The sequence below is a fragment of the Pan troglodytes genome, chromosome 8 (genome assembly GCF_028858775.2).
Source record: "Pan troglodytes isolate AG18354 chromosome 8, NHGRI_mPanTro3-v2.0_pri, whole genome shotgun sequence".
In the NCBI taxonomy this organism is placed as follows: domain Eukaryota; kingdom Metazoa; phylum Chordata; class Mammalia; order Primates; family Hominidae; genus Pan; species Pan troglodytes.
Window position 1 is genome coordinate 26,823,191 of NC_072406.2, and position 24,849 is coordinate 26,848,039.

Sequence of the window (24,849 nt, forward strand, 5' to 3'; positions counted from 1 at the left end):
GGTGGAGTAGAAGGGCTGGAGAGTACAGATGAAGGGATCCAACCAGCCACATTTCGGGGAGTTGTGCTGATCGACAGGACAAATGTTAAGGTGATCAGGTATCACAATCTAAAATTTTGGCTGGGCGTGGTGGCTCATGCCTGTAATCCCTGCCCTTTGGGAGGCTGAGGTGGGTGAATCACCTGAGGTCAGTAGTTCAAGACGAGCCTGGCCAACATGGTGAAACCCCGTCTCTACTAAAAATACAAAAATTAGCCAGGCGTGGTGGCGGGCGCCTGGAATCCCAGCTACTTGGGCGGCTGAGGCAGGAGAATCCCTTGAACCCAGGAGTCAGAGTTTGCAGTGAGCTGAGACTGCATCACTGCACTGCAGCCTGGGCTACAGAGTGAGACTCCATCTCAAATAATAATAATAATAATAATAATAAACAATCTAAAATTTTACAGAGAAGTGGTTGGGGCAAATATCTGTTCTCTTTGCTTTTTCAAGTTTTGGAGTTCTTAAGAAGTTCTTTAAGATATTCATCTTACATTGGGAAGGGGCTTGTTTTAGAGCCAATTAAATCCAGTTTAATTTAAAATCTCCAAGATGAAGGAAGTATGACTTTCCCCATGATGTATGTTTTTTTTCTTTTTATACTCTTTTTTCTGATTTTTCAAGTAATATATGCTTTTTATTTTTATTATTATTATTTTTTAAATGGAGTGGCTGCCTGGGTGTGGTGGCTCATGTCTGTAATCTCAGCACTTGGGGAGGCTGAGGCAGGACAATTGTTTGAGGCCAGGAGTTCAAGATTAGCTTGGGATACACAGCAAGACCCTATCTCTACAAAAGAATTTTTAAAAAGGAGCCAGGTGTGGTGGCACACACCTGTGGTCCCAGTTGCTTGGGAGGCTGAGGATGGAGGATCACTTGAGCCCAGGAGTTGGAGGCTTCAGTGAGCTAAGATGGCACCACTACATTCCAGCCCAGGTGACAGAGCGAGACCCTGTCTCTAAAAAAGAAAACAACAACAAAAAAAGAAGACACCAAAAAGTGAAAGGAATTTAAAATGTACCTGTAATTCCTACCCCAAAATAACTGCTATATGTCAAAGAGCAGAAATTCTAGAAGCATGATGGTTCAAATCTGGCTCTGTCTCTTCTTACTGAGGGGTAGTTGCAAATTATGTAAACTTTATTTTTTAATTTTAATTTTTTATTTTTTGAGATGGAGTCTCACTCTGTCACCCAGGCTGGAGTGCAGTAGCATGATCTCAGCTCACTGCAGCCTCTGCCTTCCAGGTTCAAGTGATTCTCCTGCCTCAGCCTCCCAAGTAGCTGGGACCACGGTGCCCACCACCATGTCGGCTAATTTTTTTTTCATATTTTTAGTAGAGAAGGGGTTTCGCCATGTTGTCCAGGCTGCTCTATGAACTCCTGACCTCAGGTGATCCACCCGCCTCAGCCTCCTAACATGCTGGGATTACAGGTGTGAGCCACCCTGCCCTGCCCAAATTATGTAAACTTTAACGCTCAGTAGTTCTCTTCTGTAGGATGAGGATGGTGGTCATAGCTATTACCTTACACCAGCTGAAGTGAGGACTAAATTATCTCCAGAACCTGTAGCCCATATGGGAAGTACTCAAAGGCCCCTGCTTTTATGATAATGCCGTTTTCCTCCCAGGCTCTTCCATATAGATGCTCTTCCCCTTGTGAAACTCAGGTTGCTTTGCAGGAACAATTTTGTGTCCTGTTTTTGTTCTCATCTACCCTTAGCTTGTGAACATTTTCCCATAACATCTACATTTCCCTTTTTATTCTAAAGGGAGCTATGGCACGATGCCCCCAAGAAAGTGATAACTACATACTATAGTCCCCCATTATCTAGAGTTTTGCTTTCCAAGGCTTTAGTTAACCATGGGTCAACCGAAGTCCAAAGATGGTCAATGGGAAATTCCAGAAATAAGAATTCATAAGTTTTAAATTGCATGTCATTCTGAATAGTGTGAAGATATCTCACACCTTCCCACTCCATCCCGCCTGGGACATGGACCCTCCTTTTGTCTAGCTCCTGCTGTCCACATTACTCACCCACTAGTCACCTAGTAGCCATCTTGGTTCCCAGATTGACTGTCTTGAGGTCATAGTACTTATATTCAAGTCACTCTTATTTTACTTAATAGCCTCAAGCACAAGAGCAACGAATCTGGCATATTGTTAGAATTATTGAATTTATTAGTTATAGTGGTTAATCTCTTACTATGCCTAATTTATAAATGAGACTTTATCCAAAGTAATGTATATATAGTGTATATAGGGTTTGGTACTATTCGAGGTTTCAGGCACCCACTGAGGCTCTTGGAAGGGATCCCCTCAAGGATAAGGGTGGACAACTGCATATTGTCAAAACTCTTGCAGTATCAATTATTTTTACCTTTTTTAAAGTTTAAGAACTCAGCATCATCATCATCATACTGGAAGCTCACTTTACAAAGAATCACCGTAGGGCAGCAGCCGGTACTTATCCCTTCTCTACAAAAACAAATCACAAGCAAAAACCAGGATCCAGCCCTGTGCTAGGACTTCAGGGCAGAAACAGACCAAAGCATGCACAGTGTTCACTGCTCCATTTAGCCTTTGCTGCTTCTCCACAGGTTGGGTTGTGTTGGTAAAGAAATAAACAAAAGGAGAGTCCCTCTTTCTAATCAGTTTCCTATTGCACTCGGTGGCTATATTAGTCTGTTCTCACACTGCTGATAAAGACATACCTGAGACTGAGTAATTTATAAAGAAAAAGTGGTTTAATGGACTCACGGTTTCACGTGGCTGGGGAGGCCTCACAATCATGGTGGAAGGCAAAAGGCATGTCTTACATGGCAGCAGGCAAGAGAGAGCGTGTGCTGGGGAACTCACGTTTATAAAACCATCAGATCTCCTGAAACTTATCCACTATCATGAGAACAGCATGGGAAAGATCCGCCCCCATGATTCAATAACCTCCCACCGGGTCTGTCTCATGACACATGGGAATTGTGGGAGCTACAGTTCAAGATGAGATTTGGGTGGGGACACAGCCAAATCCAATCAGTGGCTCCAGTGGCTCAAGTCATGGGAAGGGGAATTGAGAGGAGAAATTCCCCTTCCAGCACCATCAGAGCCCTGCAGACCCTGGTGTCACCATCCATGCATGGCAGCAGTGCCCCATGCTCTGTGGCTGGCAGCCTGTGTGAGTTATTGGGGTCATCATCACAGCCCTGCCAAGGCAGCACCTGCAGTTCATCTCAGATCCACTGGCTTGGGTTCAAAACCCCGTACCAAACCCTTTCAGAGTGCTGGTGTTTGGTGCAGGGTCTTCTCTCAAACCCCTCTCTCATGTTACACTTTTAACTTGCGATGCATTGGATTGTAAGTGGGCTAGAAATTATCGGCACATTATCTTTAAAAGCAATTTGGATTTCCTTCTAATAAAAGACATTCACTTCAATTCTTTTAGCCATGGACACAATTTTCTCTCTTAGGGCCAGTTTTTCAAATGTCACAGACTACTAACAAAGCATACCTCATATTCAATTGTCTATGGTAAGGTAGTCTTCCAACTCTTCCAACCCTATGTTAATAATTCTGCCTTTTTTTTTTTTTTTTTTTTTTTTTTTTTTTGAGACGGAGTATCACTCTGTCACCCAGGCTGGAGTGCAGTGGCTCAGTCTCAGCTCACTGTAGCCTCTGCCTTCCAGGTTCAAGCGATTCTTGCACCTCAGCCTCCAGAGTAGCTGGGACTACAGGCGCTCACCACCACGTCCAGCTAATTTTTGTATTTTTAGTGGAGATGGGGTTTCGCCATGTTGGCCAGGCTGGTCTCGAACTCCTGACCTAAAGTGATCTCCCTGCCTCAGCCTTCCAAAGTGTTGGGATTACAGGTGTTAGCCACTATGCTTGGCCTAATTCTGCTCTTAAATGCCATTTGATGATGGGTGATCCATCGTACTCCTAATCCAAGTCACTGAAGTATCTGGTGGCTACATGGACTACCAATACAGCAGGGTGGAGAAGATTCCCTCTGGCCCTGGGCATTTCTTTTCTGCAGATGAGCTGCAGTACTAGTCCTCAGGCCTTTGCATATGGCTAGAAACCAACCCTTGAAGTCTGGGGCTACAGTTCCCTCCTTAATGAAAAACACATTGTAATACCAGAAGTGGCGCCTGATGGCAAGCTTATTTGCCAGCGTGGAGCCAGTGCCCTGCTGGGGTCTACTTTGTTTTGGAATTTCTAGCGTATTAAAGGCCCTAAAGAGAAACTGTGTTCCATATGTGGAGATAACCAGCCTTCCAGAAAAGCACAATGAAAAGGAAGGTGGGGCTGTGAGTAGTCGATGCTGAGAGAAAGAGAAAGACATTATTAGAATACATAAAGCAGTATGTATGAGGAATATTCCGGTATTTTCCAGTTTCTCCCATTCTTGGCTTGAAATCGGTTATGCATGTGAAAAACACCCAGGTGGCTTTTATTTTACACCCTTTCAAATTCATCTCTAAAGTTGTTGCAAAGGGATCTTCCTAGAAAGGCAGATTCCCAGGAGGACTTCAATACTGAGTAAAATACTAATAATGAAATACTACCATTTACGGAGCACCTTGTTTGTGCTATACAGTGTGCTAAGTGATTTAGGTAGAATTCTTTTTTTTTCTTGTTTTCTTTTGTTTTTTTTTAGACAGAGTCTCACTCTGTCACCCAGGCTGGAGTGCAGTGGCACAATCTTGGCTCACTGCAAACTCTGCCTCCCAGGTTCAAGTGATTCTTGTGCCTCCGCCTCCTGGGTAGCTGGGACTACAGGCATGAGCCACCACACCCGGCTAATTTTGTACTTTTAGTAGAGATGGGGTTTTGCCATGTGGGCCAGGCTGGTCTTGAACTCCTGACCTCAAGTGATCAGCCTGCCTTGGCCTCCCAAAGTGCTGGGATTACAGGCATGAGCCACCATGTCCAGCCTTATGTAGGTTCTTTATCTCTAGAAGAAACCGATTTTGACCCCGTTTAACAGAAGACAAAACTGAGGCTCAGGACAACAAAGTTGTTTGCCAAGTCCATGCACGGGTAAATGGTGGAGTTGGAGTATGGACCTGTGTCAGTCTGACACTGAAGTCACCAAGGCTCATCTTGCGTATGCCATGATGCTAATCTAAAATTTCTAGCAAAGGGAAAATAAAATAATCGTGGATGTATGGCTGTGTATTTTTCTGAGCGGCAGAGAAAACCGTTAGTTTACTAGACAATAAAGCAGTGAGTACTAAGATTCAAATGAATCGACTTGAATTTTCCAGCAGCATTAAGGTTTCATAAATCAGCAAGAGGTTGGATGAGAAAACAAAACAAATGGGCTACTCCCTGGTGCTGGCCCTTGGCAAAATCCTGGGAAGGGGGAAAGTGTAGACATTGAGCATTTTTGAAAACTGAGATTCACAATAAGTTCCACATTTGTTCTGATCCTCCCTCCAGCCCCCACACTGGGCACTTCCTCAAGGCCTGAGAACTGGGTGTCTGCTCGTCCAGAACATTCTTGCTAAATAATTGGCTTAGAAAGTCGTGAAAGGCGTCAGTGGCTCTGAACCACAGGGAAACCCAAACAGTTTATGAAGAACAAGATCAGCCCGCCTTCTAGTGGATGGCTCCGACTCCGCAGAGCTGTGTGTGGAAAGGCAAAGCCGGCCTTGAAGCTGAAATTTTCAACAAACAGGCAGAGACCTTAGGGAGGTTACAGTGTCCCAGTGTTTATGTTTCTGCATCTAACCCCTCCTTTTTGTTTTTTTTTGAGACAGAGTTTCGCTCTTGCTGCCCAGACTGGAGTGCAGTGGTGCAATCTGGGCTTACTGCAATCTCTGCCTCCCGGGTTCAAACAAGTCTCTTGCCTCAGCCTCCCGTCTAGCTGGTACTACAGGCATGCACCACCATGCCCGGCTAATTTTTTGTATTTTTAGTAGAGACAGGGTTTCACCATGTTGACCAGGCTGGTCTCAAACTTCTGACCTCAGGTTATCCACCCGCCTCAGCCTCCCAAAGTGCTGGGATTATAGACGTGAGCCACCACGCTCGGCCATACCCCTCCTTTTTGATTAGCACTTTATCATAAACAGAGTCCAGAGAAAAAGGAGGAAGAGTAAAAATCCTCCCTCGCTAGGGAAAGCACAGTGTCTCAAGATTTAGAATCTGGCTGGCAACTGGGAATCTTTGGTGTTATTTCTGCGAGCAATGTGAATTCATTGGGTTGAACAAATGGCTAGCCCTTTTTGCATTTTCAGTTTTCCATTCCATTTATTCTTTATTGTGTCCTTGTATCTTTCTGGCCCCTAAAACTTGCTCACTCACTCCTTTTCTTTCTCTCTGTACTGTAAGCCACTTACAAAGTTGATTACATATGGCGACTAGGAATCCACCATTCTTTTCCCCACACCTTTCCCTTTGCTTGCCTTTTTTCTTTTTTTGAAAACCCTCCCCTCTCTAAGAGCCTATGTAAACCCTGCCTGTTCTTCAACTTCCTCCCTAGATCCTGCTCTCGGCACAGCTTGCTTCTTCCTCTGAAATCCAGTGGTATTTCTTGTCGGGATTTCTCACCTGGCCCCATACGCTACTGCAGTACATTGCTAGTTATCTCTTTCCTACTTAGGCGACTGATTTACCTAGCTATTCTGAAAGGTGCAGCAAAGACTGTCTCCTATCCTTTTGTGTTTCTTTCTCGATATCAGCACACCAACTGGCTTCTAACTCATTAAAGGTTGCGTGATTGGAATGTAAAACAGTCGCGTGAACAACAGCCATGACCATCCATTTTTTTTTTTTTTGGAGACGGAGTCTCGCTCATCGCCCAGGCTGGAGTGCAGTGGCACGATCTCAGCTCACTGCAAGCTCTGCCTCCCGGGTTCACGCCATTCTCCTGTCTCAGCCTCCTGAGTAGCTGGGACTACAGGCGCCCACCACCATGCCTGGCTAATTTTTTGTATTTTTAGTAGAGACGGGGTTTCACCGTGTTAGCCAGGATGGTCTTGGTCTCTTGACCTTGTGATCCGCCCGCCTCGGCCTCCCAAAGTGCTGGGATTACAGGCGTGAGCCACCGTGCCCAGGCTATTCTGCTTTTTACAATTATAACCAGTCTAGACAATTATAACCAGTCTAGTTTCTTTGGATGGTTGAGATGTAGTCTTGATGGAAGAGAAGGGATTACATTGGACTAAGTTAACAATTTTCCCCAGCACTCCGAGTATTTTATTCTATGAAATGGCTTAAATATGGGAATTTTATTGGACAGCCTTGGCTGGGATTCTCAGCAATGGGCACTTGCAAATATGAGAATCCCTTCTCAGTAAAAGTCCCCTCTCCCTGCAACAATGATCATCAGAGAATGTCTATCCATATTCAAAAGCTGTGAGTGGGCTAGGTGTGGAGGGTCACACCTTGTAATCTCAGCACTTTGGGAGGCCAAGGCAGGTGGATCACGAGGTCAGGAGTTCGAGACCAGCCTGACCAATATGGTGAAACCCCATCTCTACTAAAAATATAAAAATTAGCCAGGCGTGGTGGTGCGTGCCTTTGGTCCCAGCTACTTGGGAGGCTGAGGGAGAAGAATTGTTTGAACCCGGGAGGCAGAGGTTGCAGTGAGCCGAGATTGTGCCACTGCACTCCCCTCCGGGTGACAGAGCAAGACTGTTCCATTAAAAAAAAAAAAAAAAAAAGCTGTGAGTGATTTTTTTTTTTTAAGATTTGTAATCATCAGGTGACAGGTTCACTATTCTTCAAAGACCTTTTAGAGGAGGGTATTTTAGACAACGGCCAGGTTGTGTCATGACGGCTGAGCTCGTTGTTTCATGGGTTTACCCGCTTCATGAGCTTGGGAGGCAAACCAGATACAACACAGTCGTGAAAATGAGGCCACTCCAAGCTCATGCATGTGCTCAGTTTCTACCCGGGAGCACTGTGAGAGCTGGCACTTGCTGCCCTTCTACTGCCATTCCTGGATCAGAGCCCTGCAACACGGGGTCAGCTGCAATTTGCCCCCCAGGGCTGAGTATCAACAGGCACTTCCCCTAGCTCTGAAAATGTCTGGGGGCATCCTCGTGCTCTCTATTTGGCCAAGAGAGAACACGAACCGCAGGTTATTTGGCCCAGACCAGTAGATGCCGTGGAAAAGGCACCGTGGCTGCCCCAGAACAGGCAAATCACAAAATGCTTGCCTTGGGAAGCATAAACAAAGCCGCATGGTGTAGGAGGGGCAGCCCCCGCCTTTGGATCCGGGATCGGAGGGAAGAGAGAATACAGGGCTTTTTAGATTTCTAGGAACCACTAACTCTGTGAACTTCACTCTGCTGTGAGCCCCAGGAGGTACCTGCTACCCAAGACACCAACATTGCCTGCCTGGAATCTTTGGCGGCAGCTTGTTTCCTGACAAAATTGTTTGTCAAAAGCCTTCATTGAATTTCCCCTGGAAACTGAAAGGAAACTCACCACAGTTATGATAATAATAACAATCGTACACTTATTTTGGAAACAGACGCTTTAATTTTTTGAGACGTTAAGGAATATTGTTCTCTACTCATCATTTCTCAGGTGACACAGAAAGCTCAGGCATCTCGAGATTTGCTTTGATTTTGTAGCCAGGGAGTAAATTGATAACTGTGACTGAACACTGATTGGACATGTACTATTTCTCAGGTTTGGTCTAAGTACTTTATATGTATAGTCTCATTCATTCCTGAGGATAACACTATGTGGCAAATAAGGCTATTGACATTTTATAGATGAGAGGATTTGGACTCCGAAGGGGAAGCGATCTGTCCTCAGACTTACCCTCTTGGAGTAAGGACTTATATATAATTCATGGACTTCAGGGCACATGCTCCTAACGCCATGCTAAGCTGACTGTCTGGGATGGGTTGACCGGCAGCCCACCTACCTGCACATCCCAGTCTGTGTGGTAGTTGGGTGTGTGGTCATGTGACCAAGTTCTGGCCAATGAGAAGAAGAGGAGCCCCACTTCTTGGTCTGACCCATAAAAATCTCTCACCAGAGCTCTTCCATTCTCTGCCCTCCTTTTTTTTAAGTGAAGGGGACACTGAACCCAGAGGAGGGCAGGGCAGAGTCACAAGATGACATCGAATGATCCTATGGAAGGCTGTCCACCTACCAGAGCATGTTTAACTTTTTATGAGTTAGAAATAGATTTCTGTTGTGTAAAATCACTGAAATTTCCAAGTTATCCACTGCAGAAGCTAAAGTTACCTTAATTGATGACCCCTATAATAAAAATGGATTGAGCACAGTTAAAACATGACTGTAAGTGGACCCTTAGCCAGAATTTATGTCTCCTTCCAAACGGTATGCTCTCTCTCAATCTGTAGAGGATGTGGCCACAACTAGGAAATTCTCCACCAACTTACAAAGATGAGAAAGACAACCCCATATCCTCTTTCCATTTTTCAAAGGGAGTTAACACGACATGAAAATAATCAGACTGCAGGACAATCATTCACTGGAAACCCATCTGGTGTGGTGATGAGCTCATACCCTTGAGAATGAAGAAAATTTCCATCTGAGGCTGGGTGGTGAGGCTTCCAAAATAGGCCAGCTGGTTTTCAAAAGGGCCAGTGGTGGGTATGACAGTGCTTAGAAGAGAGGGCCAGTGGCCAAGCTGTATAGGCAACATCATTGTAAATGATTTTAAACACACGATGCTTATTAAATAAGGCCACCTGATGGTTCAGAGCTCTTGTCCTCCCATCTGCCATAGCAACTTTGGTTTGATACCAAATGTGACTTCTGCCCATCCACCTCCCACCACCTCAGCCTAGTTAATTCCTACTTATCTTTAAGACCTCTGACCAAATAGTGCCTCCTCAAGTAGCTTTCTTCAACATCACAGAAAAGGCAAGGTCCCTCTTAGGCTACCAGGTGCCTTGTCCTCAAAGCACTGACCTCCAATTTTAATTTGACTTGAATTTGTCTAATCATTATATTAATGCTGCTGAGTAAATGACGTTAGATTTCCACCTTTATAAGAATATGGAATCATATTTTTTTTGTTTACCATTTTATCTCCAGGACTTAGCTCAATGTCTAGCACATAGAGGGTGTTCATTAATTATTTGTTAGATGAATGAACAAAGACATGAATGAATGAATGAATGAATGAATTTACCATTCTACCTCCAGAACTTTGCTCAATGTCTGGTACATAGAGGGTGTTCATTAGTTATTTGTTAGATGAATGAACAAACACACGAATGAATGAGTGAATGAATGAATGAATGAATGAATCTTCATTTAATTAATGGAGAAGCGGAGGAATTTAGCCACTTGGCTTCCACAGCTGCTACTAGCCATCTTCTTCCAAATGACTTTATTGAAAGAGACTACTCCGAATACACCACTTCTTCTGTAGCTGATCATTGCCCCAGAACAAATGTCTACAGTGTGGCTGTTGAGATCTCTCCCCAGAGGAGACCAGCCACTAACTTCTCTGAGCCTCGTTATGATACCATTATTTATAAAAATGAAGATGACAGTACTTGCCCCCCAGGGGTATTGAGAATCAAAAATAATAAAATGCATTTGGACATATACTCTGAACATTTCAAAAAGATATGCATATATATAGTTTTTTTAGTGTCAAAACTTGTCTCTTACATGATGAAATTTTGAAAAGGCAAGCGTTTGTGAAGACTAGAACCTTTTGAGAATGGTAAGCAAATAGACTCTCTATTTAGTGAAATATGCATTTTTTCAAGGGAATAGCAGAGCAATCCGATTCCTGATCATCTCCACCAGCTCCACCACAAGAGACTCCAAAACAAATACAAATTAAGTAAAACCCTGGCTGTTCTCCTTCCAGTGGGATTACTATTCCTGAGCTCCACCTAAGTAGACCTTTAGAAGCCCTCAGTGTTCAAAGGTAGTTGGCTCTTGAACAAAAGCTCAAATTCTCAGTTGATTCCCACAGTGCTTTGGTGGTAGATTAGCATATGGCGGGAGAGACAGAACCCAAATTACTGGTGGCTGATGCAAAAACTGGCAGCTAATTGTAAACCTCCAAACAAAGTATTATTTACTCACTGAAACAAAGAAAAGTGCTTTCAAGGAGAATGAAAATATCCCTTATGTCATGTCAGATTCAAGAATATTTCATGAACAAAGTAAAAATTGAGCTGTTAGGTTGTTTGCAAATACTGTCCACATCAAGGAAGAACAATTTGAAAATGTAAGAAGTGAGAGTTTTGCTTTCCATCCTACTGCAAAAATATGTTTCCGTGTCAATTTAAGAAAGTACTGTTGCAAACGACAGGGTGAGTGAAATGGAAGCACACCAGTAGAAATGCAAACACATCTTCCTTTACTGACAGGCACCTACAGCCTTAATGAATGCCTGAAAAAAACTAAAACAAACAAATGTGCAGACTTGACAGAGAAATTTAATGAATTTACTAGTTGTTCTTCCTTGGTGCAAGCCTCTTTTTTTTTTTTTTTAAGCACACATGTTGTAGATAATCAGAGAAAAGGCCAAGCCCACACCATATGTAGGCACTAAATAATATGCAGGGCATCGCTCTTTAAAACATACATTGCCATAACGAAATGATGAAAGGGGAACAGCAAAAATAGCAAATTGAGAATCAAAGCCCAACTTTCCACAAGTGGAAACGTTTGGTTGGGTCATGGTAGAATCCATCAGTCCAAGATTGGTTGTATGAGCTGTTTGTGAAGATAAAAACGAATCATTGAAAACCCAATCTCATTTTAGAGGAACTGTCCTTTATTAGAAGAATGGATCATTGATGTCACTATAACTAATCATGTGGACAGCCGATAGAGATGCATTTTCAAAATGATTATTCTAGAAGTTCTGTTTCAAAAGCATATTTTCTATAAAGAAGAAAACACACAAAGCGTTCTACGTAATTACAAACCCTATTCTAGGTTGGTAGGTGTTCTTATATATTAGCTCACATGTTTTCTTATAGAGTGTGTGAGAAATTCAGTATCTATAGGTCATTGCAGGTCTGGCTCTGTGGTCTCCAGACAGCCAGTGTTAGAGCATTAGGTTAGGACTGCTTTGCAGGTTAGGAAAAGGACTCTCCTCAAATTCCTAACACATGGATGTTCATTCTAGCCACTGGTCCATATTTCCTTTCTAGAAGCAGCAGTGATGGGTGAACCACTGATAATTATAAAACCATGAAACATTCAAGGGCATTCATGCTTGGAGGAAGGTGGGATGTGCCCTGTGACCCTCAACACAGCCATCCCAGAACCAGAGAGGAGAGGACCAGGTGTGTTAGCTTGTTGGTGCTTTGTCAACAGGCATTAGAAAAAAAAAAACAGAAACAAAGTCCACAACTCTGATGACTCTGATGACGGACGCGGTTTCTACAAATAGACCAAAAAAAACCAAAACAAAAAACATCAAAAAAAAAACAAACAAAAAAAAACAAAACCAAACACAATCCCCCTCCCCACTAACAAACGAACAACATCTAACTTAAAAAGAAAAATTTAAAACAGGTTTACATATGCCATACATATGTGTTTTACAACTTTGGGGCCAGAAGCAATTTATGGTAAGCCAATAATTCAGATTGTTGGTCTTATTTATTTTATTTTTCCTATAGTTTTACTGCACAGCCAGGAGTGGCGTGGAGCTGGAGGCAGGGTGGGGGTGGGTGGGGAGGCAATAGAGAGGACAGAGGTCGATTTGTCATGAAACCAATGAAGCTTAAACTTCAGGGTTCCTCATTTCATGGGATCTTCCAAGTCTCTGGGATGATTCCTAGCAAGATATTCATGCATTCATTGCTTACAAAAGTGAGATATTTTAATTGTCATCAGTTACAACTAATGCCTCTTCTTTTGTTTTTTTTTTGAGACAGAGTTTCGCTCTGTCACCAGGCTGGAGAGCAATGGCGCGATCTCAGCTCACTGCAACCTCTGCCTCCCTGCAACCTCCACCTCCTGGGTTCAAGCGATTCTCCTGCCTCAGCCTCCTGGGTAGCTGGGCCTACAGGTGCCCACCACAGCCAGCTGATTTTTGTATTTTTAGTAGAGATGGGGTTTCACCATGTTGGCCAGGATGGTCTCGATCTCTTGACCTCATGACCTGCCCGCCTCTGCCTCCCAAAGTGCTGGGATTACAGGCGTGAGCCACTGCGCCTGGCCAACTAATGCCTCTTCCTATGTTGATTTCCCCTCTGTTAAATTTCCTCTTTTGCTCAGGTAACATTGGAATGACCACTGGGCATTTTTTTTTTTTTTGAATTCAGCTAAGGAGAAGAATGGTCAGGATACATTCAGTTTGGGAGAGAGGAATATATTTGAGGTCCACAGACATTGCCATCTGTAATCAAGTTACGGTGAGCTGCACCAGCCTAGAAATGGCTTCCAGCAAGAACCCTAACCCTTAAATGCCGACTCACCCACCTTGTTCATGAAGGACTAGAGATCTTATCAAGATATGGCTGCATCTTATGGCACCAGGCTGTGAAGGTATGTGGCTAGCAGAAGAGAATGAAGGTTTAAAATGCCAAGAGCCAGAAACCCATCTGTGGAGGAATCTCCCAATCCTCAGACTGATAAGATAATAAGTAGAGAGTTCCATTCTCATACCTCCTGGACACAGGTGGCAGCGTTCCGACTGTCAGGAGTATATTTCATATATAGGACACACAATTACAAAAGCACCATATAATGTTTTCTTTATTGAAGGAACTAGAATATAATTGGATTTTCCTGCAATCCCTGTGTTTAGAAGGCACATACCTGTAATCTTACTCTCAACAGCATGTTCTGCAATAGATCATATAAAAAAGAAACCTGTAAGAAGTCTTCCCAAATTCTTCAATAATTCTAAAAATCTGCACAGTATTTCCAATGACAAGTTATGAATTGGAAATAAACCTTTCTTTCTTTCAGTAATGAAAGGACAAGTTTTGATCAGCCATACCATGCGAAAGACAGACTGAGCTTTCTCTTCTCTCTCTGTAGAAAATGTTATAAAATCATTATCTTGTGAAGAAGAGATCAAAGACCAGGCAACCAAAATAGGTAGGAAGAAGAGGATAATAGGGATGTTGGCAGGTTAACTAATAAACACACATTCCTTTTCTGAATTTTGTGATGTTTCTAATAGTTGTCAGCTTTCCTACATTTGTAACTTGTGATTTTTCCTTTCACATGTAAGTTTGTATAACTTTTTTTTTTGAGACAGAGTTTCACTCTTGTTGCCCAGATTGGAGTGCAGTGGTGCCATCTTGGCTCACTGCAACCTCTCGAACTCCCGACCTCCCGGGTTCAAGCGATTCTCCTGCCTCAGCCTCCTCAGTAGCTGGGATTACAGGTGCCCGCCATCACGCCTGGCTAATTTTTTTTTTATTTTTAGTAGAGACAGGGTTTCACCATGTTGGCCAAGCTGGTCTCGAACTCCTGACCTCAGGTGGTCTGCCCGTCTTGGCCTCCCAAAGTGTAAGTTTGTATAATTTTTAATGATTTTCCTTTTAAGTCTCCCCCACCCCCAATTATATTAAGTTGGTGCAAAAGCAATTGCGGTTTTTGCTGTAATTAAAAGTAATGGCAAACCCGCAATTACTTTTGCACTAACCTAATAGAAGCCGCAGGCCCTACCATTAACCCTGGTTTGGGAGGGTAACGTGATAAAGAAGTCATATGTAAAAGGTACTTGGAAAAACAGAAGTCCCTGTTGAGAAGAGACTGGAGATGTGCAGGGGGCTGCCACTCACACACAGCCATGGTTCTGGGAGTGAGATGGAAACCCGGGTGGGACAGAAGTTTCCCTCCAGGGCTGGGGCTGAGTGCTGTTTAGAGAAGGGGACTGCTGTGCTGAGTGGCACATCACAGCCACATCCTGCCTCTGGGTGTGACCTGGAGTGATCACATTCTTTCTCGTGATAATAAAAGCAGAAGTCATTATATGAAAAATACACTTGCACACGCATGTTTATAGCAGCACAATTTGCAATTGCAAAAATGCGGAACCAACCCAAATGCCCATCAATCAATGAGTGGATAAAGAGATTGTGGTATATACATAGGATGGAATATTGCTTAGCCATAAAAAGGAATGAATTAATGGCATTCTCAGCGATCTGGATGAGATTGGAGACTATTATTCTAAGTGAAGTAACTCGGGAATGGAAAACCAAACACTGTATATTCTCACTCACAAGTGGGAGCTAAGCTATGAGGATGCATAGGCGTAAGAATGACACAATGTGCCGGGCGCAGTGGCTCACGCCTGTAATCCCAGCGCTTCGGAGGCTGAGGCGGGCAGATCACGAGGTCAGGAAATGGAGACCATCCTGGCTAACACGGTGAAACCCTGTCTCTACTAAAAATACAAAAAAATTAGCCAGGCTTGGTGGCGCGCGCCTGTAGTCCCAGCTGCTGGGGAGGCTGAGGCAGGGGAATGGCGTGAACCCGGGAGGCGGAGCTTGCGGTGAGCCGAGATCGCGCCACTGCACTCCAGCCTGGGCGACAGAGCGAGACTCCGTCTCAAAAGAAAAAAAAAAAAAAAAAAAGAATGACACAATGGACTTTGGGGACTCGGGGAAAGGGTGGGAAGTAGGTGAAGGATAAAAGACTACAAATTGGGTGCAGTGTATACTGCTTGGGTGATAGGTGCAACAAAATCTCACAAACCACCAGTGAAGAACTTACTCATGTAACTAACACCACCTGTTCCCCAACAACCTATGGAAATAAGAAATTTTAAAAAAACAACAACAAAAACAAAAAGCAGCTAACATGGATTGGTTGCCTCGGATGTGCCAAGCCATGGGCTTAATTTGAATGATCTGAGTCAGTCCTCATGGTCGTCTTGTCAAGTCATTGCCACACCCTCATTTGTCAGGTGCCACATACAACTTTTTGTCCTCTGTCATTAGTTCCTGCTAATATCAGGAATCACGTGTTAAGAATACAGATTGTGTAGGCTGAGCGCAGTGGTTCACAGCTATAATGCCAGCACTCTGGGAGGATGGGGCAGGCAGATGGCGTGAGCCCAGGAGTTTGAGACCAGTCTGGACAACATGGCGAAACCCCATCTCTACGAAAAATACAAAAATTAGCTGGGCGTGGTGGCGCATGCCTGTGGTCCCAACTACTTGGGAGGCTGAGGTGGAGGATCCCCAGAGCCCAGGAGGTCGGGGCTGCAGTGAGCCATGATTACACCACTGCACTTCAGCGGGGGCGCTTAAGACATTTTATACATATTTAAAGTGGCTCCCCAGTGATCCTGATGCTGCCTTTTGCTATGTGCAGAATGAGGCCCCTTCAGCTCAGTGGCTCCAGGTGGACTGCACATTAGTATCAAAAACCTTTAGACCATCCCAACACCTAAGCCCCAGATCAACTAAATCAGAACCGCTGGGAGTCAGGACTGAGTATGGGTGTGTTTAAAAAGTTCCCTAGGTGAACTCATCCAGAGCCATCAGCCATCGCCTTAGCCAATGAAGACACCGCAAACTACAAAAAAGTACTGCTTAAGAAAATCATTAAAATGGCCATTAATCACCGTATCACTAATAAATAAATACACTCAAGATGAGTCTTTCCCAAGATCAAAAACAGCTAAAATACAATATTTCAACAAAAACAACATTTCACATTTGTATCTTTTTTAGTCTTTGTGACACACTTTCACATCCATCGCTTATTTTATTTTTTTGAGACGTAGTCTCGCTCTTCTCGCCCAGGCTGGAGCGCAATGGTGCGATCTCAGCTCACCGCAACCTCCACCTCCCGGGTTCAAGCGATTCTCCCGCCTCAGCCTCCCGAGTACCTGGGATTACAAGCATGTGCCACCATGCCCGGCTAATTTTTTGTATTTTTAGTAGAGATGGGGTTTCTCCATGTTGGTCAGGCTGGTCTTGAACTCACGACCTCAGGTGATCCACCCACCTTGGCCTCCCAAAGTGCTAGGATTATAGGCGTGAGCCACTGCACCTGGCTCCATCACTTATTTAATCCCTACAATGCATGAAGCTATCATTCCCATTCTGTAATGGAGAAAGCAAAGGCTAGGAGTGACTAACAGATTTTTTTTTGAGGGGGCAGTGAAGTTTTTCTTGAGCAAAGGTAGCTGCTCTCTGCACTTTTCTCAAATCCTCTATTTGTTGAAATGCAGTTCTTGCGTTCTTGGCTCTTTCCTGTGAGACTATGAAGAATGGAAAATGGCCCATGTATTATTACAGATATGTCTTTAAAACGGCCCTGCTTGGCAGTAGAAAGGAGGGCTGGGGAAGGTAAATGCTGACCATGGGTTGGTAATCTTGGACCTCCTGCAGACCACCCCAGCCTGGTCTTGCTCTGGGCCGCCTCTTCTTCTCCCAGGCCCCTCGGCCTGGCTCTGCAGGCTGCTAACCAGTCCTTGTTCACTGAGCCTCCCAGGTTGGTGAATTGGTTTAGACTTGCCATCCTGGCTGCCTTCCAGACCCACCCATGGGGATCACCTCCCAGCTGCCTGGGTTGGACATATCTGCCCCCAAGGGCCTGGCTTGGCCAGAGACCACAGACAAGCACGAGGTGTGGTTAGCCTTTGAGCCCCAAACGCCTGTGATGGGGCCAGGCACCTATCTGCTGCTCAGGACCTGTCTGCAGAGTTGAACTGAGTCATGCTTGAGCAGGAATGTATTCTTTTTCCAGGCCCGGTGGCCAATCATTCAGCACTCTCTACAGTATACTTACGACATTAATGGAAATCCTAAAAAAGGGCCCCTGAGGCGGGGCTAGCCCACCCTGCTTAGTTGATTTAAAAGACAAAGAGTGCCAGGTGTGGTGGCTGACACCTGTTATCCCAGCGCTTTGGGAGGCCGAGGCAGGAGGATCACTTGAGGACAGGAGTTCAAGACTAGCCTGGCCAACGTAGTGAGACCCCCATCTCTACAAAAAAATTTTAAAAAATAGCTGAGCATGGTGACATGGTCCCAGCTATTTGGGAGGCTGAGGTGGGAGGATCATCTGAGCCCAGGGAGGTTGAGGCTGCAATGAGTCGTGATTGCAACACTGCACTCCAGCCTGGGTGACAGAGCAATAACCTGTTCCCTCCCCCACCAAAAAAAGAAAGAGACGAAATGAAAGTGAGAGGTGGAGGCCAGAAGTCAGGGCTTCAAAACTCATTTGTAATCACTGGAAAGACAGAATCATCTTGACTAAGTAATTACCCCCACATACCCAGCTTGGGGACTTTTGACTCTAAATCACGGTTTCAGAAAAGCTTCAAATGGACAAACCAGCCACATTACTGCTTGAATCTCCCAGCTGGGGGATTTTTTTCCCCCCAGGATTCTTTCAGATTCACAGCTTGTCATGGGAAATCTTATGTGAATTTTTCGGATGCTGGTCAAATTTGGAAGGATTTCTCTGAAAGTTTCTTTTATATATGATCTATGACAGACACACTTGATATTTAGAGTAAAGCTTTTAGGTACGTGCCCTTCAAGCACGAGAATTCTAGAAAAGTCTTCAGAAGCCATGTAAAGGGTCTACCCCCCGCCTGCCCAGGGGCAGGTGAAGAAGCAGGAGCAGGGGTCCTGGGGGGCTGTGCCCATCTGTGAAATCAACCCGACACCCTTGGGCACATCTTCCAGGGCGCCTCTCTCCCCTGAAAGTCCAGACATTCCAGGAGGAGGGGTGGAGCGAGGGGACGGGTGGTTTAGCCAGTGCGTTTTATTAAGGAATTATAGACCACCAAATTACACCTAAAAATACAAAGGCCAGCTGTGCATGCTGGGTTACAAGTATTGTCATGAGCCAGCTTACAGAGGGAGGGCCAAAACCACTCAAGTCGACTTAATGAAATAAACTGGGTTACAAACACCCGTGAGAGGAGGAAAAATGAGCGACACCCCCCTTCAAGAGCCAGGCCAAGGGACATTCTTTCACTTGCTATGCTGCCTGCGCCCCCCACTCCCCACGCAATCTGGGTCCTCTCAGGCAGGGCTGGGGCTGGCAGGACTGAAGTCTCCGCGGCCAGCAGGGACGTGGCTTAATGCCACCAAACTGGACTGATAGCTGGAGAAAGCACTCTTGTCTCCCCTTTTTGAAGTGCTCTGCACCCACCGCCAGTTAACTGACTCAGAAGTGCCACTCTCCCTCAGGAAAGTTTCTCTCCTTTTCTCATATTTGGGTTGAGAGGTGTGTGTCTGAATTCAGAGGCCACTATGTAGAGGAAAGGAGGCTCAGTGTTGGTGCCTGAGGATCTTCCCGCCTTGTCTCCTGTCCCACACACCACATTCCCCTTACCAGCTTGTCACCACCCCCGACACACAGGTGCACACACATAGGTACACTCACACACACACACATGCACACATGCACACACGCACGCACGCACACGCTCACACACATACATGCATACTCACAGGCACACACATGCATGCACACGCACGCACACATGAACACACCGCATGCACGCACGGTTTGATAAATCATCCATTGTGAGAGGAGCGTGGATTTGTGGAAAGAACATCCTTTGTCTTTGCAGCCAGGAGAACTTTGGTTGAAATCACCAGGCTCTGTCTGGGTGACTTTGAACAACTTACATCCTTCTCTGAGTTTCAATAACCTCATCTCAAAATGGTGACAATAATAATCAAGATGGTGACATAGGCACTTCCTCGATCCGGTGGCTTTGAAAGCTGAATTAAATCATGTTTACGGTGCACTTCACGTGGCGCACCGTATGGCACGCATGGCACCTAGAAGATGAGGCTCTGTTCATGTTAACTGCTCCCTGTTAAATGTAACATGCTTCAGAGTCCCGAACGCATGTGACAATAGCTCATGCCCCCTTCTCCACCATTCACCACCACTTTCCCATGCTTCAAAGAAACGAAAGAGGAGCTTCTGGTCCCACCTGATAGACGGCCCTGGAGATGCACCATGGTTTTAGCAGCAGCTGCAGAACTCGAATGTTCCCCACTTGGCAGGTCCTCAGCGCCCGACAAGTCAGGTTCCAGCTCCACGGTGGGTCCTCAGAGCCAAGCAGCCCAGCAGCCATGCCAGCCCCAGATTCTGCCGCCAACCCTCTGGTCCCTGGCCCCACATCCAGGGCTGTGTTCTTTTAGTGACACAAAGTGCCAATGTCAGTAAGATTTAATCAGGCAAGGAAAAAATGCAGTCCAAATAACTCTGATTCCTCTGACTCTCCTCCCCCTACCTACCCTCACCACCACCCTCACTAATCCTCAGAGACTGCTTTCCTTCAAGGATAAGCAAAAGGCTCTTAACTCCCTCCTAAAGTGTTTTCTCCTTGTCTCTGGGGACTCACCAGGGACAAGGTAAAAATAAACCTCAGTGTGCAGATAACGGCACATCCCTGTTTCTCAGTGGACTGAGGCTGGCTCTTTGGCAGATCAAACAGAACTTAGGGAAGACCTCAGACCCAGAAGCATCACCGAGTGTCGGGATCCCCTCCAGGGTGAGAAAGCTAAGAGCAGAGAGCTGCAGCCTTCCCTGCAACATTCCCCAGACATTCCATCCCTTTTCTTAACTCTTTACAACTTGGAGAACCCATGAGTTTCCACAAGGTCAAGCAAAAAGTCCCATTCTGTAGCAGCACTGGAGAAATTGCTATTTCTGTGGGCAATTTGTAAAAAGCCAGGCATTTTCTTTGGAAGCGTCCCAAGTTTAGGTTGGGATTGAAATGGCTGGAAAGAATACTTATCTGATGGATTTCATATCAACATCCAAGATTTGGAGGAAAGCAGGGAAAAGGAAGTAAAGTCAACCTATCCCGTTTTTTTTTTCGCCCCGCATGAGGGGTTACTTCCTATAAACCGTCTTGCTATTTTATTGCATGTTGGGTAAGCTACAGGTAGAAATTAACCCAAGGAAAGTCATTCAATTAAACGTGTCATAACCATTGGAATTTCATAAGTTGTTTTGATTGTTGATTATTTTAGAATGGCATCTGCATCCTAATTCAATAAATTACATACCAAAAGGTGAGATTCCAAAGCTGGAAGGGAAAGAAGGGGGAGGGGAGAATGCAGCCATGACCTAGCTGTACAATTAAGACAAAGAGCATGTTTAATCTTTAATGTCATTTTGATTGCACAGTCCTGAAAAATCATGGTAAGTTATAAGGCATGTTTGCCTTCTCCACATTCCATTTGTTTATTTATTATCTGTCTCTTCGACCCTAACTAACACCATCAGAAAAGTAGAAATGTAAAATCTACTAATCTACTGGAGCGTCCTGGAGTCCTTTGTAACCTCAGTTTGAATTTGGCTCTGTCATTTTCTGTGTGGCCTCAGACAAATTAATTAACTCCTCTGACTTATTTCTTGATCTGACCGATGGAAATAATACCTACCTCACTAGGTTGTGAGGATTAAATGAGGTCACTTACTTAAAGTGGATAATAAAGACCATGGCATGAGGCTGATATTTTTTCCCCCACTTATGATCTGGTAATTCAAGGACATTATCTACCACTGATAATATGAAACCCTTAGGATAAAAATTTGTGGTTCTCTAAATTATGTTCTTTTAATACGTTTTCTCCTTTTGCTTTGAATTTATGCATTAATTTGTTTAATTAATATAATGCAGCCTTTATTTATTTTTGGGGGAGTTTCTCTATGTTGCCCAGGCTGATCTCAAGCTCCTGGCCTCCTGTGATCATCCTGCCTCAGCCTCCCAAAATGCTGGGATTACAGGCATGAGCTACCTCACCTGGCCCATTTTAATGTAAACTCTTTTTTGGATAGTTTTATCATTTTTCCATGAATAATCACCCTAAGGCAAAACAAGGTGCATAATTTTATTCCTGTGTACTATTCCCTTATTTTTGCACCCCAGTAATGAAAAGCAGGTGGGTACTACAGAATCTTGCCTTTCTACAAAAACCCCATCACCAGAAAGTTTTATCTAAGAGGGAAGAGAAGTGAGGGGAGGGGAAGGAAGGTAGGATGATAGGAAGATAAGAAGAAAGGAAGGAAGGGAAGAAGGAAGGAGGAAGGCAGGCAGGGAGGGTGAAAGGGAGGGAGGGTGAAGAGTAAATTAAATTAAAAAGCAAACAGTATGCAGAAAATCATGCTTCCGTTAACATTAGCTAACTGCATTGGTATTTTCATGAAAAAACACATGCAAGATATATTATAGTTAGTTTCAGTGTGTGTGCTCTGAACTAATGCTCTCCAACCTCTGGAGATCTTGGCTGTGAACCAGACTCTTATCCAAAGCATGTAATTATGGACTGGATAGGGACAGTTCTTTTTTTTTTTTTTTTTTCCTGAGACAGAGTCTTGCTCAGTCGCCCAGGCTGGAGTGCAGTGGTGCGATTTCGGCTCACTGAAAGCTCCACCTCTGGATAGGGACAGTTCTAAAGGCATTGTTTTATTCTATGACGAAGTAAAGTGACTTTAAAAATTAAAAAAGTGAAATATATATATTTAGCTTATGGTCTGGGAATCTTTTGAGTATAAAGGTGCCATGATAAGCTCTTTTGAAAAATGACTGAATATAAACAAGAATTCCCGAGAACAGCAAGACCTACTCAAGCTGCCCTGATATCTTTACCATTTGCGGGGATGAGTGGCGTTCTTTAGTGGGGCTTGCTCTGGAGTCTGGAATCGGAGCCTGGTGACACCAGCAGCAGACGCCTGTCTCTGTGCCCATGGAAGCTCGGGGTGACAGTGCCGTTGGAGGATGCTGCCTGATTTCACTGGTCCTGTATCTTCAATCATCTACATGATTCTGCCCTAGCCTTGACTGATTGATTGATTGATTGATTGATGGAGGCGGAGTCTCGCTCTGTCGCCCAGGGTGGAATGCAATGATGCAATCTCAGCTCGCTGCAACCTCCGCCTCTTGGGTTCAAGTGATTCTCCTGCCTCAGCCTCCCGAGTATCTGGGATTACAGGCACCTGCCACCATGCCTGGCTAATTTTTGTATTTTTAGTAGAGATGGGGTTTCACCACGTTGGCCAGGCTAGTCTTGAACTCCTGACCTCAGGTGATCCACCCGCCTCGCTCTCCCAAAGTGCTGGGATTACAGGTGTGAGCCACTGCACCTGGCTCTGCCCTAGCCTTTAAATCGCTAATTCAGAGTTTCACAAGGCAGCTCCCCACATGGCCTCTGAGAGGCTGTGCATGCAAGTGGCATGACTGCCATTGAGAACAATGCCCTTGCTTTTCAAAGGGATTTAGAAACCTCAGAGCAATTCACTATATGTGTGTGTGTGTCTGTGTGAGTGCATGTGTGTGTCTGTGCGTGTCTGAGTATGCATGTGCGTGTCCCTGAGTCTGTGTGTGTATGTGTGTCCATGTGTGCCTGTGGGTATGTGTGTGTGTGCCTGGCTCTGTGAGTCTCTATGTATGTACCTGTGTGTGTGTGTCTACTGTGTGTCTGTGAGTCTGTCTTTGTGAGTCTCTGTGTCTGTGTGTATGTCTATCATATGTTAATGTGTGTGTGTATGTGTGTGTGTGCCTATCTCTGAGCCTCTATGTATGTGTCTGTGACTGTGTGTATGTCTATCATATGTTAATGTGTGTGTGTATGTGTGTGTGTGCCTATCTCTGAGCCTCTATGTATGTGTCTGTGTCTGTGTGTATGTGTGTGTCTACTGCATATGTCTTTGTCTCTGTGTGTGTGTCTGTGCATATGTGTCTGTGCGTATGTGTGTCTCATGTCTATTCGTGTGTCTGTTTGTCTATTATGTGTCTGTGTGTCATTGTGTGTCTGTGTATGCATCTATGTATGTGTGTACTGTGTCTGTGTGTTTGTGTGGGTCATTGTGTATCTATGTGTGTGTCTGTGTCTGTCTCTGTGAATCTCTGTGTGTGTCTGTCTCGTGTGTGTCTATGTGTGTGTCTATCCATGTGCGTGTGAATCTCTATGTGTGTTTGTGTCTGTGTGTTTTATGGGGGTCATTATCTATGTGTGTGTCTGTGTGTCTCTGTGAATCTCTCTGAATCTCTATATATGTGTCTGTCTCTTGTGTTTCTATGTGTGTGTGTACACACCTTCATCTTACAGAGGAGGTCCCAGCACAGATGGTGCAAGCAGCCAGCCAGACCCTCTGCACACTGTGACGAAGCTGGAGCAAGACACCAGGGCTCACCAGGTGAACATGTGACCTGGACTGGTCTAACTCCCAACCTCTCTTCATCACTTTCCTTATTCTTTTCTCAAGAATTATAGAAAATAAGCATCTTCTAGGTAGTTTACCACTTAGACAGTTGATCGCAAAACCTAAAGGGTAATGGACGAGGACAGAGTGACCTCTTGGTGTCTAAAGGGTAGGGAATACCATGTTAGACACCAGGAAGACAGAGTAAGGAGCAGTCACTGTCTCACTCCTCCTTCCATGAGACTTTTGCTACTATTAGGGGTGAAGAGAATCAAGCATTGAGTTAGCTGGCCAGATGGGGAGAGTTGCTGAGTGTTTGTCTGTTGTAAGTCCTGGGGAAACATCCCAAGGAGAAGCTGAGGTCTTGGTCCTGGGATTGCACATTGGGGAAGGGAACTTGGGCTGGGAGCCCTAACTCAGTGGCTGACCTGGGAGGGAGGCAGGTGTTGCTGATGCCAGGAGTTCCCCTGCCCAAAGACAGGACAGAAGAGGAGGTGGGACCTTGGCATGGCAGGGAAGACTGCCAGGTATGGACTCCCAGCCCCATCCCCTGCAGCTCCCACCTCCGTCCCACTGGTTAATCATCTTCCCTATCTCGGAGTTTCTGTGTTTTCTATCCCGGCTCCCAGACCCTCGTTCACTGCTTCCGTAAAGACAGAGGAATTTTTTTTAAGCAACAAATGCCTTTGCCTGGCTCTGGAAATGTTTTAAGACATAATTACTGCCTTGAAAAGGAATAGGA

The 24,849-nt window shown here is 44.8% G+C and overlaps 1 protein-coding gene across 12 annotated transcripts in view; it reads right to left on the bottom strand.

Moving 5' to 3' along the window:
* Positions 1–24,849, bottom strand: part of FRMD4A (FERM domain containing 4A) — a 688,079-nt gene that overhangs the window by 306,597 nt on the left and 356,633 nt on the right. For 2 of the 12 annotated variants that reach the window (XM_054660737.2, XM_054660734.2), the window contains exon 1: positions 19,885–22,124. The exons of 6 other annotated variants lie outside the window; for them this stretch is intronic. In XM_054660737.2, the coding sequence (XP_054516712.1) occupies positions 19,885–20,028 (144 nt within the window). In that variant the 5' untranslated portion in view covers positions 20,029–22,124. Of the gene's footprint in view, positions 1–19,884; positions 22,125–24,849 lie in introns of those variants that run through there. 4 more of the 12 variants (XM_054660738.2, XM_016962679.4, XM_054660733.2 and 1 more) reach the window with 4 other exon arrangements.